The sequence below is a fragment of the Xiphophorus couchianus genome, chromosome 7 (genome assembly GCF_001444195.1).
Source record: "Xiphophorus couchianus chromosome 7, X_couchianus-1.0, whole genome shotgun sequence".
Lineage (NCBI taxonomy): Eukaryota > Metazoa > Chordata > Actinopteri > Cyprinodontiformes > Poeciliidae > Xiphophorus > Xiphophorus couchianus.
Window position 1 is genome coordinate 28,087,816 of NC_040234.1, and position 19,594 is coordinate 28,107,409.

The 19,594-nt window shown below is 41.0% G+C and overlaps 1 protein-coding gene across 1 annotated transcript; it reads left to right on the forward strand.

The window, feature by feature from the left end:
• Positions 1-11,416: 11,416 nt before the first annotated feature.
• On the forward strand, positions 11,417-15,461 carry nfil3-6 (nuclear factor, interleukin 3 regulated, member 6). The gene is made up of 2 exons (XM_028023259.1): positions 11,417-11,756; positions 12,589-15,461. The coding sequence occupies exon 2, from the start codon at positions 12,682-12,684 to the stop codon at positions 13,864-13,866; it is 1,185 nt and encodes a 394-aa protein (XP_027879060.1). The 5' UTR covers positions 11,417-11,756; positions 12,589-12,681; the 3' UTR covers positions 13,867-15,461.
• Positions 15,462-19,594: the final 4,133 nt, after the last annotated feature.

Genomic DNA, 19,594 nt, shown 5'->3' on the forward strand with positions numbered 1-19,594 from the left:
GGAGTTAGAATTGTTTCAGAAAAACAAAACACTCAACGGTTCTCAAAGTGCTGCAGTGCACAGTGAAGCTCATTCGCTCCGACGGCGGATTTTCAAGCAACGAACTCAGGACAGATGAGTAGCTCGCAACTTTTCCCGTAGCACAGTCTCCCGTCCAGATTCTGAGAAACCCTCGATATTTGGCAACGTCTCTCAGAAAACCCAACTGTAGAGAGCAGGAACGTGCGACGTGCGACCTGCTCCTGATAAAGGTCAGCGGCCATTAGTAGCCGCTGAAGCGGTGGAGGGTGAGAACAAGCTAACTTAAACTACCAAAATTAAACATACAGTCAGTGTGTTTTATTGGGATTTTATGTGTTAGGTGAACACAAAGCAGGACATAACTGTGACTCTAAAGAAAAACAATGCACTGCTTTCAAAGCTTTTTACAAATAAAGTCAGGAAGGTGTGCCTATTCAGTCACACCTTGTCTGATGCTTCTAAAATATCTTCTCCATTGCTAGCTCTCTCTCTAACCAGTCTGGCTTGGTTCTGGGGCAATGGGTAGGAGTTCATCCTGCAATCGTTGGGCCGTCGCTTTGAGCCCCCGCCCCTCGTTTGTCGTTGTGTCCTTGGGCAAGACACTTCACTCACCATGCCTGCTGGTGTTGGTCAGAAGAGCTGATGGTGCCACATAGCTGCCTCGCCCCAGGCACGTCTGCCAGAGCGTCCCAGGGCAGCTGTGGTCACTAACCTGCCGCCGATCAACTCAACATCCAGCTACATCCGTCTTGTACCAAACTTGAGGCCTTTGGAGAAAAGGAGTAATGAGGCCAGTATTATGTAAAATCGACTTTTTTGAGCTTTTAGTCATGTTATAATGATATTCAGTCAACAAAAACCTACCTGGAGTGCAGTGGTGGAGAAAGTACTCACACAATGTACTTAAATAAAAGTACAAATAAACAGACAAAAATGTACTCTAGTAAAAGTAAAAGTACCACATTAAAATTTTTTACTTGAGTAAAAGTAAAAAAGTACTGGCTTTTAAAAATACTTAAATGAACTTCACTTTTTTTGCTACTAGTGGCATTTATTTTTGAAAGAAATCCAACAGAAAGGGGGATGGAAAGAAGGTGGGCGGGGAAGGAAGAGGAGTGAGGACGGCCGCGCAGCAGTGCCGTAGTCAAGACCACCCAACCCAAGATCAGCGCCCCGCGCCACATGACACAATAAAAAGTATGAAATATGATGAAAATTGCTCCTCAAATTGATCTGAAAGATTCACATTCCCATAAAAATTTAATATTAAATACCTAGAGCTGAAATAAATGTAACCACTGCTGGAGTGTTGCCTTGACGTTTTTATGCATGTTTGAGAAATACTTTAATCTCCCATGACAACCATTTAGCTGTGCAAAAACGCCTAGTTGGACCTAGCCCCGCCTTCAAGGACAAAGCTCCTCCTCAAAGCAGCGGCTTCCAGGCTTCCACCTCACCATGACTCTCCCAATCAGCTCCTTCAGACTAGCCAGCAGCAATTAGCAAACACCTGGTGGACCTGAACATCAGCTGAGCTCATTATAGGAGCTGCTTCACAGTGCAACACTGGTAAAAACATCACTAAAGGGTTAATAGAGGAGCCATGTTGTGATGACTTCCTGGAGGCAGAGATTCAGAAAGAACAAGAGTTTCTTAAAGAGACAGAGGCCCAATTTGAAGGCGTTAAATATTGAAGTCAAATTTCCTTTAAGTCATATTTGATACAACATTTTTATAACAACTGAAGGTGACGTAGTTACTCGATTGTGCTATAAAACACTGGAAAACACACTCTGTAATAGAAAACTTCATTTCAACCATTTCATTTTAAATTCATCTAAATAAGGATTGATGGTGTTTTGTGTGTATGAATGTTTTTCTTTAATGTTTGTCTAAGTGACTGATAAAGAAGAGCTAGAAGTTTCTGTAGGAATCCTTGTCAGCTCTCGTACATGCAGGGTGTGGGTTTCCAACGCAAAATCTTAACTAAAAATCGCTCCCTCCATTGAGGTGAGGGACAGTTGCAGGACGGTGAATAAACATGTGGCTCTGCCGTCCACTTGGTTAAAGATAAGTTCAGACTTTGGGTGTGTTCTGTTTTGCTGTGACTATATAATCATGCAACATGATTATATAGAGATGGGAGAAAGTTCCACAGCTATCAGTGCAGCCGAACACAGTCACTCCTCTGCTGACTGTGTTCAATGAGACGGGTCTTCGAATGAAAATAAAGACAGAGATTAATCTTTCTCTGGTGATTGGAACAGACTCTCATACAAATTTCCCCGACACATCGTACTGGCCCTTTAAACGGTGCCTGGATGTGTCTATGTAGCCCTGAGTTGTTGGATGACTCTGCCTGTTCTGCCCCCGTTTCCTCCCCCCTCTGATCAGTCAGTTTTTAAAGCAGCGCCTCGAGGGAAGCCGCGCTTTATGTAATCTGTCTTCCCTCATCATCTTGTGCCAACGCCTCTCACTTGATTCTGTCTGACTCTCGGATGCTTTATTTGGTAAACCGGTCAGCTGGCGTAAACAGACTCTCTGGAAGTCTTGTTTCTGCCACCCGCTTGGCAAGAACGCTGCGCAGATATTTCCATCCTTCCTGCTGCCCACATAGAACCCACCCAGAGAACATGAATGGTGATGACGGGCCAGCAAAAAATAAATAAATAAATAAACTGCCCCATTGCCCTTAAAAATATTTATATATTTGATTGTTTGAAGAGGAATGAAAATGCATGGCTTCAATAGATATACTTGTCATTTTTTAAACTCTTAGCGGGTTTCATGACTACATAATCAAATAATTTAATTTGAAAGTATTTATTGAGGAACTGTAATCATTGTTTGTTGAAACCTGCATGAGCAGAGTTAAGAAAATTAGAGCAAGTTGTGGGAGAAAGTTCAGTTATTATAGTCTCTCATTTCAGAAAGCTGAACGTAAAAACGGGGCGATTATGTTTTCACACAGTCAGGTCTGTTTGGATTTTTTTTTTTTTCCTCCTAATAAATTATTAATAAAAAAGCAAAAACATAACAATGACTATTCTGCGGTTCAATAAACTGCTGTGCACTGTAATCATCCACTTATTTAAAATCTATTTGAGAAAACAAACTAAGAGTTGAAAGTATGTTATAATGGCTCAGGAAATACGAAAACATTAAATTTGGGGTTTTATGAGAAATTGTGCCTTCTAACAAAGTAAAACAATAGCTTATCGCATTATTATATCCGTATTTTATGCATACTGTATGTGTTTACATCAACTTCATTTAAATCTATCACGTATTTAACTGTTAGGTTTTCGCAATCCCTGGATCGTGTTGCGTTTGATGGGAGAACATCAGTAAACATCCAACCCTGAAAGGATTGCGTCGTAAAAATGGCCGGTCACATGTGAAGACGTTGTGTCCCGACGATTTCCTCCGGTTTCCCAGAAACACCTCGCTGTTGTTTACCGATACAATAAATTCAGAGACAAACCGTCTGCTCAAGTATTTATTGTATTGAAAACCAATACGTTCCTGGATGAAACGCTGCTGGATGTTGACGCGGTAGGAAAAATAAAATAAATAAGCAATGCATTACACAATGAAATAAACTGATTCAGCAGCTAGCTGTCTGTACCTAATGAGGCTATGGAGATAAATTCTGTGCAAGCCTTTCGAAACTCAGATGAGCACGGCTTTGGTGGGATTAAGGAAACAATAAACCACTTTTGGAAATCTCCTTGCTGAAATCATGTGTGCGTAATTTTCACGGGATTAAATAAACAGACTGCTGGCTGGAGGAACCGAGTTTATCTGTCCCAGAGAAACTGAGATCTGCATCATGATGCAATATTGCTAAGCAGCACGCAGGTGGTTCTGTGATTGGTAAAGTAACAGCAACGCTTAAAATACTTCTTATAAAAAATATATATATATATTTGATGGATAGAAATGATGTTTTTCTTGTACGACGGATTAGTCTTTCTAAAAAATGTAGCCGTTAGAAAGGGAGCAGCATCGTTCTCTCGCCACCAACCAGCAGCAGAAATCAAAACCCCTTTAGCTGGTGATCTTTCAGAGCATGCAGCTGGGGCCGCGGAACCAAAGGGGGCGGGGCTTAGAACCCGCAGCATTCACGCCACGACTTTTCTCTGTGGAGCTCCGAAGGCTGCGCAAATATATTCAGCGCGTTTTTTTTCAACGTGTTATCCCACCAATATCCGATGATAAATGTGTTTCTAAATCTTATATCCAGCTAGTCAGAAATCACTGACTTATTTTAATGTCGTCCGATAGAAGAAATATTTAAAAGAGACAAACATTTTGTCTCCTCTAGCCTTGCAAACAGACCGCAATTTTTCTTTTTGATTTCAAAAAAAAGCACAACTTTGGTTCGCTGACAATCCTCACAGCAGTAAATCCTGCTTTTCTTGAATTTGATACCATCCTGGCGTGCCATCGGGTGGCTTTTCTATCGTTCCCTGTTCACGAGAACCACTCCAGTTCTTTAAGCAGAGTTCATGGGAACTGAAAAGTAGAGTTATTTTTCAAAACCTACTTTAAAAGTCCGCTTAGCTGTTTAGAGTCTTGTGACCAAGTAATCTGGAGTAACACCAAATAAAGAAAGCATGTGAGTTATCTAATCCAGATAAGATATTAACTTTTTATGATCTTCAAACAGAAGCTCGCTTCAGAAATATCAATTCAGATGTAAAAATAAGCCTGGACCTTAGAGGTCATGTCAAAGAGCTGGTGCCTTCAGTCATTGTGTGATTTAGCTGAAACAACTTGAATTAAAATCTAATCAAGTGAAAATTTAAGTTCATCTACATTCATGACCATGATCTTGAAGTGATCTAAATCCTAATCTTTCAAAAGATGTTATTGTTTTATGATTTCTTTTTATAGTTTCTGGTTGCGACTGAATGCCTTCGTGGAAACGTCACGTTCTGCTGAGATGTTTGTCGGTTGAGACAACACGCTCTGTTTGCTCAAGTATCTGCCCTCTTCGCCCTGCAGGTCAAGGACAGAAGGTGAGCGGCTCCCTGTTAGCCTCCCGCTACTCTGTCAAGAATTCAGCTTGAACTGGTTGAACTCTTGTACTTCCTGCCCTCTTTAAGTTGTTTTTATCCTCAGCTGCTCGACCCGCAAATGCTTTTCCATACGTCATCCTGAGAAAACAAGACGTTGGGCGTTCACGCTCGCATCCAGCGTCTCCTGTCGCTCTCAACATAACATAAGAGAAGCCCTGAGTCATATTGTGGCATGTTTTACTCTGTTTTGTCTTCCTGCTGTACAGATTAGATCAGTATTTGAGCAACGGTTGGCCTTTTATGCAAGTATTTCCAAAGAATACTGAGGCAGACCCAGTTTTTCAAAGAATAGTTTCAAAACAGCGTGGCGTAACTCGCTTCCTGTTGCATAAACCTCTGTAACTTAAGGAGATGTTGCTCATGACCTGTGCCTTCAGATCTAGCTGAGGTAAAAAATAAAAAATAAAAACAGCATCGGCTGTTAATTAAAATGAAAATGAAGACAGTGACATTGTCCGTCTTTCCATAACTGTAGAGATTAGCTAGACGCATTGTGTGATGTCACGTGCATCCCACAATGATGCGCGTTGTGCAATGATCACCATTAATTTGAGTAGCTCTCAAGTCGTCAACATGTTGCGCTAATCTTAAATGTACATCTAATATGTAAAAGAAAAAGGAATAAAGTGCTTTACTACTAATTGTCAAAACTGCGACAACTAGATAACAAGGACAGGAAAAAGTTTTAATTTTAAAAAACTAGCGAGGGAGAAGGAAGTAGATCAGTTATGCTAGCTTGACTTTGACTACCTTACATGTAGATGTGCTGCAGAATTCGGTGCGTTTCGGTTCAGTAAAAAAAAAAAAAAAGAAGCCGACCCAAACACCAATGACAATTAATGACGGTGTTTAATTAGCTGATCAGCCACTGCTGTGTTCAGACGATCACTTTCTAATAATCACAAAGTAAACATCAAGCTTGGAAACATAACATTGTAACGGACTGAATGTTTTGTTTTCAGAGTGGGAAATGTTTGAGTGTTTTTTGCCGTTGCCTCCAGATACACTGGTGGAGCTGTTGTCTGTCAGTTGCTATGGCAATGGTCTGTTTGTAGCACAGCCACATAGGGAGCGAGAAAAAAAGGTGAGTAGGAGTGGTTTTGAATTGTTCTTCAACACAGAAGCGCTGCAATTTGTTCAGACGGTGCTGTAACAACCGATAACGTCTAGGAGGATGTTGAGCTACGCCACGGCGCAAGCTATCAATAGCCGCTGGTAAATAGTAAATGTTAGACTATGGTTAGTAGAAACACTGAAATTAAAATAAGAAAGAGATGTTTGTTGAATTTGTGGCAAAATTGGCAAAAATGCAGAATAAAGGCTTTTATGCAGCACAAGATTAAAATCCTGCCTTGTACTCATAAACCCCACATTGAGTCTTGTCTCGTGAGTTTTAGGCATCATTACACTTCTAGTTGTTAGGGAGGAATGCAAAATAAGATATTTTATGAGCCACTATCAAAATGTGAAGCTTGCAAAGCTCTACTGGAATTTAAACTGGATCTGTGTTTGCTTTTCAAAAACAAACACCTCAGGTAAGTGTGGGAAATTGTGGGACAGCATTGCCTCCTCACTATCACGTACGGTGGTGGACCAGCGATGCGCTGGGCATACTCTTCTTTCAAATGCCCAACATCGTTTGAAGTACTCTTTGAAATGCCTGGATATTTAAATTAAAGACTAGTGGAGCATCCTGGGGTCTCAAAATTGTGACGAGAGTCAAGAAATCTCCCATTTGTTTGGATTCCTCTGGTAGAATTTCAACTGGGCCAATCAGCAAACAGGAGAAGCTGTGAATGATGACATCTTTTTTTTTTTTTTTTTTGCTGTGTTTTAGAATTATAGTTTTAGCAATGACAGCAACCAGCAAAGTGTTGTCTGTGTCGGCCACACTTTGAAATACTGAATTAACACTAACAGCCATCTGTTTGGCTCGGCACTTCTCTCTTTAGAGTGAAGGATGTTTTTTGTTATTATTTTTATATACAGCACAGGCAATTTCTGGTAACCTTCATGGCGTCAAACTGGTGCATTACATACGTCAAGGCCAAACGTTAGCAATTTGGTAAAATTTCAAAGTTCAACAGGGTCCAAGCCTCCGGAAAGCAATCGTTTCCCAATACTTGAGGGTCCAGCACCTCTGTACGAAGCAAAAAACAAGGGACTGGTCTTTACCTGGACATTCAGGAAAATGATTCAAGACCAACAGAAATCATTCGGGGTGAGCTGAGGAGAAGAGAAAGACAGTACTCTGGAGGATCTCGGGAGATTGTGCAACGAGGAATGGTCAAAGATCATTTTCTGAATGCTCCAGTCTTGAGAAATATTGAAGCACCAGACTAAGTGCCGTCATGCTGCTGTACAAAGTTCAGACAGCAGGGGTAAGTTTTAGAATTACTTCTTCATTTTTTTCGTCCCCTGCAGTAAAGTTTTCCAATTTAAAGTTAGATTTTTTTCATTTTGTCAGAAGATTCTGCTGCAGTAACTGGAAGTTGTTGTTGTAAACATCATGTTGGCTAATTGCCGATTTAATACTCAGAGCTTACTGGACACAACTAGACTCTTTGTTCAGTGAACAAGCCCTTCCTTTTCACATCTACAACTGACATTTTTTTCCCTTTCACCTTTTAGTATAATAAGCATTTTTGAGTCTTCCAGACACAATGAATTATGACACCCACAAGTGCTGCTGGCTCCTAAAGCAAACACTCTGCTTATGTTGTTTCCCAATCTATCATTTGTGAATCATTTCTGAAGACAGGTACAGGCCACGCAAGAACGGCTTGTTCTAGTTACTCAAGTTTAAAGGTACAACTTGAGTTTCACAAATTATGGCACTGCAGATGAAGGACTGCTGATGTGAATAGTAGGCAGCGTTTCTGCAGGATTTCATGTTCTCAGCTAATGGGGAATTTGGTTCGGTGTGTTCCAGGTTTAGGGTCCCTCCTCTTTGCTGCGCTGCTGTCTCCAGCGTTGGTCTCTAACAACAAGTCCTTCAGTGGTCATCTATTTATTTGCAATCGTAAATGATGTTAGAAAAGCTCACATGACACTTTCACAAAAGAAAGCTATGTTTCATGTCTAAACTGGGGAGCTCAACTGTACTGAACAGAATTGGTTTGAAGTTAGTTTAATTAAAATGAACTGAATTGAATTGAAATTAAAACTGAATTGAACTGACTAAATTCAATTGAACAGAAGTGAACGTTCATTTGAACTTAACTGAATTGATCAGAACAGAATTTAATTGAACTGACTGAACTGAACTGTACTGGGTTTAACTGAACTGAACTGAATTGAACAGAATTGGATTGAAGTTAGTTGAATTAAACTGAATTGAACTGAATGGAATTTTATGGAATTTGTTGCTTCCCAAATTCACGAGGATCCTACTTGTACATTTCAAAAAGTCAACAGGAGCAGCCGTTGACTTGAAAAGGTTCGATTTTTCTCTTCCGCCGCCATCTAAAATGGCGGCTGATAAATGACAACTGCAGAGACAGACATGGTAACGGCATTATTTTACTGTTTTACAACCTAAACCAGGAGTTTAGGTTGTCTGCCAATGTCCCTGCCAGTGAACGCATCTCTACAAGGAGTGGGAATTTATTACATCGTTTATCATTTATCTTGATACATTTCTGATCTTAAGAATTTTGACTTCCATTTAATAATGTTTAAAATAATGTTTAAACCCCCAAAGTTGTCAGTATTGTTAGTATTTCAAATGTTTTCCATTGTTTTGTTTTTTTCCATTGAGAGCATCAATAAATATCAATAAATTTGAAAATATGATTGAATGCCTTTTGCTATGTGCAGTTAAGTGACACAAATCTTTCTTCTTTATATGACTGGTAATAAAAATTGTAAAAAAAAATAAAAATAATTCAGGAGCGGTATTTGTTTTTTTTTCAGGGCTACGATTGCAGGGTCATCCAGTCGAAGCCGGAAAATGACCTAAAAAGGAAGTCATAAATATTTCTTATTGTCATATCGTTTATTATCACAAAATATCGTGATAAAAATTGAAGTCCATTTACACCAGCTGCATAAATAGCAGGTCTATTGTTTTGTATTTTTCATCTCAGTCATAACTAGTCTGACTTCTGTTTGTCCAACACGGAATAACAACGGTGAATGCATGTAAATAAATTTTCTTTTTTTTTTTAAAAAAATCGTCTTTTATTTTTCACAACACTGATTTTCATTATTGTACTTTCTTAACCAAGACAATTCACCTAAATTAAGCCATGTTATTAAAGTTTTGCTGCAGCTTTTAGGTGGAAAATTCCACATTAGAGTCTGGCTTCAGGCTCACTGTGATGGTAGGCAGTGGCCTCAGTCTCTATCAGAAAACATAGGTGACCAAACAGTTCGGGGCCGAGGGGCTCAAAGTGTATCAAGTTGGGCATGTTTGCTCAGCGAGTTTACATGTATGATATAATAACGTCCCTTCAGTTCACCGTCTCTTGCACACACAGGGATGCTGCACAAATGTTTGCAGGAGAAAAAAAAAAGGGAGGTCAGTTAAGGCTTACGGTCAAAACTCTCGACCTGCTCCGACTCACGTGTCGCCGCCGTCCGTCCTAAAGATAGAGTTACCTGTTTGAACATGGAGGTACGGTCAGCTGCTGCTCTAAGTCTGAACCGGTCAGCCGCTGGAACCACAGGGAGCAACAGATAAACACAACCGACTGACGAATACACACTTTGTTTTACATTAGTAGTGAATCTGTGCTATATGCACTCGTTTACAAATGACATTGCTACTTTTATTACACAGAAATTAATGATTGATAAACACAAATTTGGGCAATCCAATTTTTTTTTTTTAAATGAAACTAGTGCTTATGAATAATCGCTCGGCCAGGCAGGAAGCATTTCTCATTCAGTAAAAAGGTTCCAGTGGGAAGAAGCCAAATGTCATTAAAAAAAAACATCAAGGGTTCTTAAAGAGACAGTATTATGTGTTGTCCAACCACATTTTATAGCACAATCAAGTAACTATTTTAACTTCGGTTGTTATGAAAATGCTGTATGTAACTTATCGTTGAAATTTAACGCCCTGAAATTGGGCCTCTGTCTCTTTAAAAACTCCTGCTCTTACTGAAGCTCCACCTTTAGGAAGCCATCACAACATGGCTCCTCTATATAGTTTGTAAACTAAATATCTATCTCAGACTTAGTTGGGAACTAAATATTTAGTTTGCATCCTACATATATAGCTTCCTAAATTGAATATTTATTTTGAAAGTTAAATATTTAGCTTCTTAACTAAATATTTAACTTGTACGCTAATATTTAGATTGTAAACTAAATAATTAGCTTTCAAATTAAACATTTAGTTAGGCAGCTAAATATTTTCTTTACGAACTAAATGATTAGCTTGGGAATTAAATATTTAGTTTGAAACTAAATATTTGGTTTGCAAGCTAAATATTTAGTTTCCTAATTAAATATTTAATTTGAAAGCTAAATGTCTGGATTGTTTAAACTAAATTTAAAGCTGTTGAATTAAATATTTAATTTGGAGCTCTGACGTGTCGAAATGTATGAATAACAGGGTGAAAATAAGACTGAAAAAGGATCACCCACATTTTTGTTCTCCGTGACATAATAAATAAACCAAAAATATTGGTGTTCTTTTTTTTTTTTTTTTTACTGTGTAGCTTTACTTATTTTAAGTCTTTTGAAAACCAGAGGGTGCCAACAAATATGGTAACTGCTGCTCCATGTATATCAGGCCTAATAAACCCATTTCAATAACCTCCTGCACCATAAAATGGTGACGCAACAGGAAGCCTTGCATCACACGATGTGCAGAACAGGTGGTCTGTCACGTTTCCCATGTATTGAAGTAACTTCCGGAAACATCCTCGTCTTTCCGGAAGCTCCAGATTTCACCTGGTTTTTGCCGACCAGGTTCGGTCAGTACGTTTCCCCCTGAGGGTCAAAACTCTTCTGTTTAGACAACAAATTAGCCAGTTTGGTTCCTTTCGGGTGAGAAGTCCTAACCTACTGAGTCGGACGGATTCAGCCGCGAGAAAAGGACAAGAAAGACTCAAAAAAAAAAAAAGAAAAGTTAAGACTTGCGGCTCCACTTTCTCCCTCTTCGGTCGACTAGGGAGGGAGAGAGAAGAGAGAGAGGGGCGCTAAATTATCTAACTGTTACGACAGGATTATCAGAGTGGGCGTGGCGTGTGAGGTCGGATGACGACGATGATGATGGCGACGATGAGGGGTATGATATGTGCGCGTGGATAGGACGGGTGGGGAAGGGAGGGGGGAGGAAAGGGAGCGAGGGGTCCGGGATGGAGGCGGACTCAGAAACACACACACACACACACACACACACGCACGCACGCACGCACGCACGCAGGGTCCCGCTGGTTCAGGCGAGGATAGGCTCCGACCCGAGGTGAACTGCTCGTTACAAATAGGAGCCGCGGCATTCCACGTAGAGCAGAGTGGAGGCGCTCAGGCTCCACGCCGGTGAATAATAATATTAAGTAACTGCGCTGAGTGAGTGAGTCTGCTTTATTTAACCGGAGTGGAAAGGCAAGAGGAAGCAGTTTCTTTCTGAGTGGGGAGGGAAAAAATATATAGGATTTAAGAGGACGTTATTCCGAGAGGACTGTACATTGAAGTGAGGTAGGTTGTTTCTTGTTTTCACCATTTGACTCACTCAGACATCTTCTGTTCAACAACCTTCACTTTTTACTTGATGATTCATTGACATTTTCCTAAAAGTTAAATCCAAGCGTAAAACAAAATTGCGTTGAATTTTTATTTATTTATTTTTTCTGCGCTGTTTCAAAAAGTTGAAACGCCTTACTTTATTGGTTTTTTTTTGTTTGTTTTGTTTGTTTGTCTGTTTTTTCGTTTCTCTCTCTCTCTCTCCCTTTAACCGGTTTGAGCGGAGCGAATCTGCGGATGAAATGTGTCAGATTTCAGTGATGAGGCGCGAAAACAGTTCAGGTATAGTTAGAAGTGGCGCGACGTAAGATCGGTATGTTCCTGTTACTGAGACATGTGGGTGAGCAGCGCCGGACGGAGAGGCGCGATGAGCGCAGACCGACCGGAAGCCGCTCAGCAATTACGTGATTCTGGCTCATTGACGTTAACAATTAACCTGGTTTACAGTAAAGGCTCGAAATGATGGACGTGGATTTTTACAATTGTAAAAAAAAAACAAAAAAAAAAACATATATTAATAATAATTTTTTTTTAAAAGAGCAAAATATATGGATAGATTTTATTTTATTGTATGGAGATCAGGGTTGTGTGAATTCCACCTTCCCCCCCAAAAATAGTTTGGGTGATGACTATATCTGAGTGTTGCCTCATATTGGACACGTAATTAAGTTTGTAAGGAGGTGGTACAAGCTGCTCCTATTTTATTCCAGAGATGTGATAGGGTTACATAATATTGTGTTGTAATGACTCTTGCATAACAAGTACAATTCTCTTCTTTTACCACTAGGTGGCAGTGCTGCAGCATTTTCCAGCTATAAGAGTTCCTGAGAGTTGAGTGAAGTCCATTCAGCCCTCAGCTGTTCTCCACTCAGGTCCTGGCATGATGTTGGAGGAGGAGTCCCAGGGTGTGATGGGCCAGCAGGAGTTGACCGTTCTCCGGACAGTGGATTCGCCCGGTGCGGCGCCTTCCAGCGGACCTGAGGGTCCTCTGTCCTTCACGGATGAAGCCGTGTCCATATTGACCTCCAGCAACCTGCTTGCCCGCTCCCTGCTGGGTCGCACCTCTGCAGTCAAGCGCAAAGAGAGTCCAGCTGCCACCACCGCTCGGCGCAAGCGCGAGTTCATCCCCCAGGACAAAAAGGACGAAAGCTACTGGGACAAAAGGAGGAAGAACAACGAGGCGGCCAAACGTTCTCGAGAGAAGCGGAGGGTGAACGACATAGTCCTGGAGAGCCGGGTGCTTGCTTTGCTGGAGGAGAACGCCCGGCTTAGGGCGGAGCTCCTGGCTCTGAAGTTCCGCTTCGGCTTGATTAAAGATCCGTCCAACACACAGATTCTACCGCTTGCTGGAGCTCCTCAACACAATCTTCCAAACCTCACTCCCCAATATTATCCCCACAGAGGTGATGGAGGCCCTCAAAGCTCCAATCCCAACAACCACTTAGGCCAGTCAGGCACCAGGAGCTCGAGAGAGGCTGGCAACATCTCAGAGGACTCTGGGTTTTCTACGCCAGGAGGGTCGAGCGTGGGCAGCCCCATCTTTTTCGACGAACGCTTTGGCGACCATGGGAAGTTTTCACCGCACCGAGTGGAAGAGATGGGTTATGACCTCCAGCAGTCACCGGGCGATGTCCACCACTCTGCGGCACTCGCCGTCGGGAAGCTGGACCAAGCAGAGGGGATGAAAAACCTTCCACACAAGCTACGTTTCAAGACCCCCGGGAGTGGGGAGGGCCTCGACATCGGTTGCGACAATGCCAGCGTAAGACGCAGCCCTCGGGAAACCAGGAAAGGGCTGAGCGGAGGCGAAGTAGGAGCGGGGCATTGTCCCGGCTCCTGGGTCCAGCAACTGGAAAGGGAGGAATGCCAGAAGGAGAGACAGACTCTTCATTACGGTACTTCTACTGCCGGCTGTAACCTCCATTCTCCTCCCATGCCCGGACAAAGCGACGTCCAGTATCAGCATGAGAACACTTACCTGAAATCTCAGCTCAGCTCCCTCTCTGAGGAGGTGGCTCAGCTGAAGAAGCTTTTCACAGAGCAGCTCATGTCCAAAATCAACTGACGGACCGAGGGGGTTAAATGTTTGCTAATGCACAGACTTATAAGGACATTTAGGAGAGAAAAACAGCAATACAGGGCTTGACCCGGCATTCAGAAAGACTTTCATGTTTAAATAGTTCTCTGTTGTTCTCAAACATAGCCTGTTGCGTCATTTGGCCTCACGGCCATTTTGTGCCATTGTGTTTTGGATCATTTCATACCTGAAAAAAAAAGGAAAATCAGGTACAAAATGGTGTCTTCTATGGCATGGCAGGATGTTTTGTTTATTTGTATCCACCTGGGGGTTATTTTGCACAAGATTCGACAATTTAAAGTAATTTTTCAATTTTACTTGATGTTTACTAAAAGAAAATGAGGTTATTTATCAACAGAAAGTTGCTTAGGCTCATTTTACCTAAACTGTAGGTCTTAATCTGAGTTCAGGAAATAATGTAAAGTTAAGTAAAGTAAATTAGACGTGAAATTTTAGCATTTTATGACTTTCTTTTCATAATTTATAAAACTACAAATAAAACTACCTAACTTTCTTGAATTAACTGAGTACCGATTGCTGTTTTTTTATGGGTATGAAATGGTAGGGTGGGACATAAAGACCACATGTGCTACAGTATGGGTACGAAGTGGTGAGATGGTGAACTGACCCAGTCTGACATATTACGTCTTTTAAACACTCGTATTATCTGCTGTTTTTTAACAACTTGCTGTGATCTACCGTCCCGTCTCCGTTGCTCATAAATGTGAGTCTTATCTGTCGGTGTACGCAAAGTAAAACACTGTCACGGCCAACAACACACATATCACAAACCGAGCCGCATTTCATATTACAAATGCGCGCCAAACTTTGTCGGCATTTCGCTAAAGTCGAAAGAACACTATTTGCCGTTTCCATCAAATAAGAAGCGCAGTGGATAAGTTTGTTTGAGCAAGAAGCCATCCAAAAACATCATCCTGTCATCACTTCCTGTCGTCTTCTTCATCTTTCCCGGCAGTAGCAACATCTGGCTGTTGATCACACGACTCGTGTGATGTCGAAAAAAGCCTTTCCACTGCAGTTTTGCGAAATATACAAATTGAAAAAACACCTGATCATAACGGTAAAACATTTTACCATTAAAAGATAGCTTTTTTCCTAAATTGGCTCGTTTTCTGTAAGGAAATTGATTTTCATAATTTCGATCTGCGCAATTACACGGTCAATGGAAAGGCGGTCAATGACAGCTTCACACTATCACCTGACACCGCCGATGGTAGAAGAAGTAATTGAGGCGGTTTTATTTAACGCTCTTATTGAAGGCCTATTAAGCACAACAGACACAAACAGCGAATGCACCATGAGATTAAATCATTAACTAGTAGAAGCAAAACACAACTCACATGTCCCTCAGGCTTTCTGAAACATTTCTGTTCAGGTTTGTTCCGACTTGTTACGCGTTAAAATATTGGCTTCGGGACAAAACACCACAACTTGTACAGTTTTTGTTTGTGACTGTTTTTTTGTTGTTGTTTTTTAACCCATTCCTTTGTTACCATCTGATCCAGTCTCCACTGTGTTTCTGTGCATTTTCATATTTAAAAACAATAAACGGATTTGACATATTCTGTGTCGTGAGGGTGAATCGATCACAAGGATCACACTGCGGAATCGTGTTTCTATTCAGCCTCGCCGTCTGACCCCTTTCGATGGGCATCAGCGACCCTGAAAGAATGAACCAGATCGAGAGTCTCTGATGCTGTGCAGAGGTAAAGGTTTTGGGTGACCGGCGCAGGAAGTGAGGAGAGGTTGCACACTTGGCAGGTTTACAGTCTCTGCAGGAGGCGATGCGGGCTGACTGCCATCCAGACAAAGACAGAAATGAGTGTCTGCTGTTACTCAACCGTCCCGATTACAGACCCTCAGAACAGAAGACATTGATTTTCACCAGCTAGAGGAGAGTCTGTGTGGATGGTGTGAACAATGACTTCTGGGAAAGTTTCTCAAACTATCAATTATTATTTTTTGCCTACTCCCACACAAATCTGATCTGTTTTGTTGTTGTTCTTTAAACAGTCTTCACTCTTAAACAGGAAATTCCAGATTGCATACCACCCTAACCTCGAAGGTGAAGAAGAAAATGTCTCAAGGCAATCAGCAGAGGGCAGCAAATGATGTTCCCTTTAGCGTTGCCACGGCGCACCAGTATCTGAGTGGCAAAAAAATAATTTTATTTATTTTTTAATTAGCATTTTCAATCTCATTAATCAAAATAAGACTGAGAAAAGAACTCCCACTTAAAGTATAAACATATGCTGACAAATAAGAAGTAAAAGAATAAATATATATATATATTTATGATATAGCGCCACCTCCCTAACATAATGGCCTAAGTCAATTTTTGCCAGAATATGATTTGGGGGGGGATATAAAAATCACTTTTGGGAAAAATTGACTTTGCCCATTACTTTGGGAAGGTGGCATTATTTTTGAGGAATTTCTTTTCAGGATAATATATAGAGCCAATAAATATAGATGCAGGAAAAACAGATTCCTTTCTATAAATAGGTTGCAACTATATAAGAAAAATGCAGAATATTCAGTCTAATAAGCCGTTTTTATTTTGGGGGGTTATTTTGATACATTATGTAACAATTTAATCAGTTTAATATGCACTATTATATGGTTAATAATAGAAGAAAATCTCTATCAGAGGGTTTTAAGCATGATTAATGCTGCAGGTGTAGGATGGAGTGATTCAATGGATCCACTGCAACACGCTGCTAGTACGCTACCATCCTCACACACCCAAAGCAACAAAAAAAAAAAAAGTTGCAACCCCAACATCCCCCTCTTATGCTTATTCTGTTACCCCCTCATTTTTTTTCCCAATGAAAGGATAAAGCCTGTTGCTAGGCAGGCAGTGCGACAGTTGCCATAGGAACGCTTGCAGACATAGCTAGAAGCAGGGAGGGTGTGTGTGTGATCGTCGGGTTAGGGTGGGGATAAGGATGGATAGCCAAAAGAGAGGGACTGATGCAGAGGAGGAGAGACAGAGAGGGGTGGAGGTGGGAGGGGGACCCAAGTTCACAGCCAATGGGTGTGCTCCTTCTGCACCGTCTGCCCCCCCCCACCCCCCACCCCCCACCCCCGCCACCCCCCTTCCTACAGAAGGAGACAAAGAGGTGCAAAGGAATTGGGATCAATATTTAATTCTGGAATATGAGGTTGCCCTTTAGATTATGGAGCGTAAAAAAAATCCAATAAAACGCACCTCAGACATGGAAACGACTGGCTTGTCTCAAACAGAAACAGAAAAAGTACTGAAATAATTTTTAAAAATGCAACAAACAAAGCAAGTACACAGCTGGTAAATGTTTCTTTAGTATTCATTCAAATATTTTTCAAAAAATGTACGATGTATTCACTTTTAAAGAGGCAGTATTATGTGTTTCCCAGGCACATTGTGCCATTTTACAACACAGTCAAGTAACTATGTTGCCTTCAGTTGTATCAAATATGACTTAAAACAAATCTGACGTTGTAATTTAACACCTTGAAATTGAGCCTCTGTCTCTTTAAGAAACTCCTGATACTTTTGAAACACCGCCTTCTGGAAGTCATCACAACACGGCTCCTCTATTAATCCTTTAACAACATTTAGATGCAAAGTTTTACCAAAAGTATGCTAATTGCAGCTGGCTAGTCTGAAGGAGCTTAGAGGAGGAGTGGTTGTTTGGAAACTTCGGCTCGGAGGCGGAGCTGGGTCTACACGAGTGTTTTGCGCCGCTGAATGGCTGCCATGGAGAAGATTTCTCAAACATGCGAGCAAGAGTCGAAGCAACACTCCCGGTATGTTTTTGATGAGTTAATAACATAATAATAATAACAAAAAAGTTTACTCTGCTTAACAGAGGCCACTTCCAGCAGCACCGGCGTGAAACGCAACTCGAGCACAAGTTGTTGTTTTTTTTTACTTAACTGGAAGTTGATTTTTGCAATAGTCCTTTGCGAAAGAACCTTTCCTATGTTTTGAAATCCCAAACATAAATGTGCTCTATTTGAATGTCAAAAACAGAAAAATCACATAAATTTCAACATTTTGTATTCAGATACCTTCTGCTCTGCCGGTTTTGCGCTCAAAAATGGAAATTTCTGACTATTTTCCCTCTATCCTAACAGATTATGCTTTTGTCTGTGGCTGTACAGTTTCAGGAAACAACTGCAATACTCCTGCTGAATAACGAAATGAAGACCCATGTAACTCATGGTTTCCTAGTTAAACTCCTTCTTTTCCGTCATCAGAAAGTATGCCATAATCTCCATGAGATTTAGAATCTTGATAAGATCAGGAGGCGGCATAGAGGTCAATCAAAGTGCAGTGGCTCCTCCAGAAAAATTTCGTTGCGGTGGACAGGTCAGGCCAGTAAAAAAAATAAAAAATGTATTAATTAATTTGTGTATTTATTATTTATTTTAGTTTTTAATTTTATTTATTCTTTTTTACAAAAGTGTAGAAAGTAATAGATATGTTTCCCAGATAACATTGGATTGTCAACATCAATTTTGTGGGAAACAAAGGAAATATCTAGATTTTTTGTGTCAGTTTTGTGATATGTCACTTTAAAAGTTAGGCTAAGTTCACTTAGGCAGTTTATTAAGCTTTTTTACTATATGCTAACGACCACAATTTGTTCATCCTGCAAAAATAAAGAGCAATAATTTACCCTGTTCCACGGAGATGAAGTGAAGTTCCTACTGTGTAAGCCTGTGGGGGCAGTAGCTATGATGTGAGGTTGCTACTGTTGGTCAGGCCTCGGTTCGGCCCAAAGAATGAGGTCAGCTGACAAGCTGGAAATACGGAGATTCACTCGCTACGCCAGTGAAATTTTTCTTTCCTGATTGGTATTTTCCAAACCGTCAATGCCAGGATTCATCGGGCTCCAATTGTGCGAGAGTTGTTCAAGAAGCACGAGAGTTCGTTTTCACACGGAGTCTGACCACCACAGGGTAAACAGGTTGCTTTGTGTTGGTTTGACACAAAGCAGTGCGAAAGTGAGCCAGCTGAAATGCAGCAAATGTTGCAATTTTGGTCCCCCGATCGAACCAAGAAAACCAGCCCTTCAGGTATGAAAACACCCTCAGTTGTTCTTGTGAGTGAGCATGCTCTTGCACGGTTGGTTTTTTTTTAACACACATTTTGACGTGTCGCATCAGAAACAGTAGACAGAAACAGCAAGATTTGAAATAATTTTCCTGATTTTGCGGAAAAGAAAAACAAAAGTTTTTACGTCCACTGGAGTGGGCTTTTCACTTTTTCGAAAGAACATCAATCCGCCAAAGGAAGAAATGGAAACACATTTGCAGAAGAAGTTGTAACATAGTGAACGCTCCCATCCAGTGGTTGGTCTGTGTCTTACCAAGGACAAGAAACTCAGAGAAAGACCAGAACTCCAGCGCAGAGGAGAGAACTGCAGCTGGCAAGAGGCAGTCCAGGCTGGGTGGGACTGGAGGATCGCTCCTATTCACTGGCGGGTCTGGGCCTTACCAGAGGCACAAAACTTGGGGAAATTTCCAAGTTCAATGTGACAATATCATGTATTGTGTTGCCTGACTGATTCACTTCCGCAATTAGATGGAAACGTACCTAGTTGCATTTTCATCTCTCTTTTTTTTTTTTTTGCGACATTTTAAAAGTTTGCTTAAAATTTACAAGACGGTTGGATGGAAACATAGCTGCCCTGCGGTGGACAGGCAA

Excerpts from the sequence above, each read along its gene's own strand:
- nfil3-6 (XM_028023259.1), top strand. The coding sequence starts at position 12,682 with ATGATGTTGGAGGAGGAGTCCCAGGGTGTGATGGGCCAGCAGGAGTTG.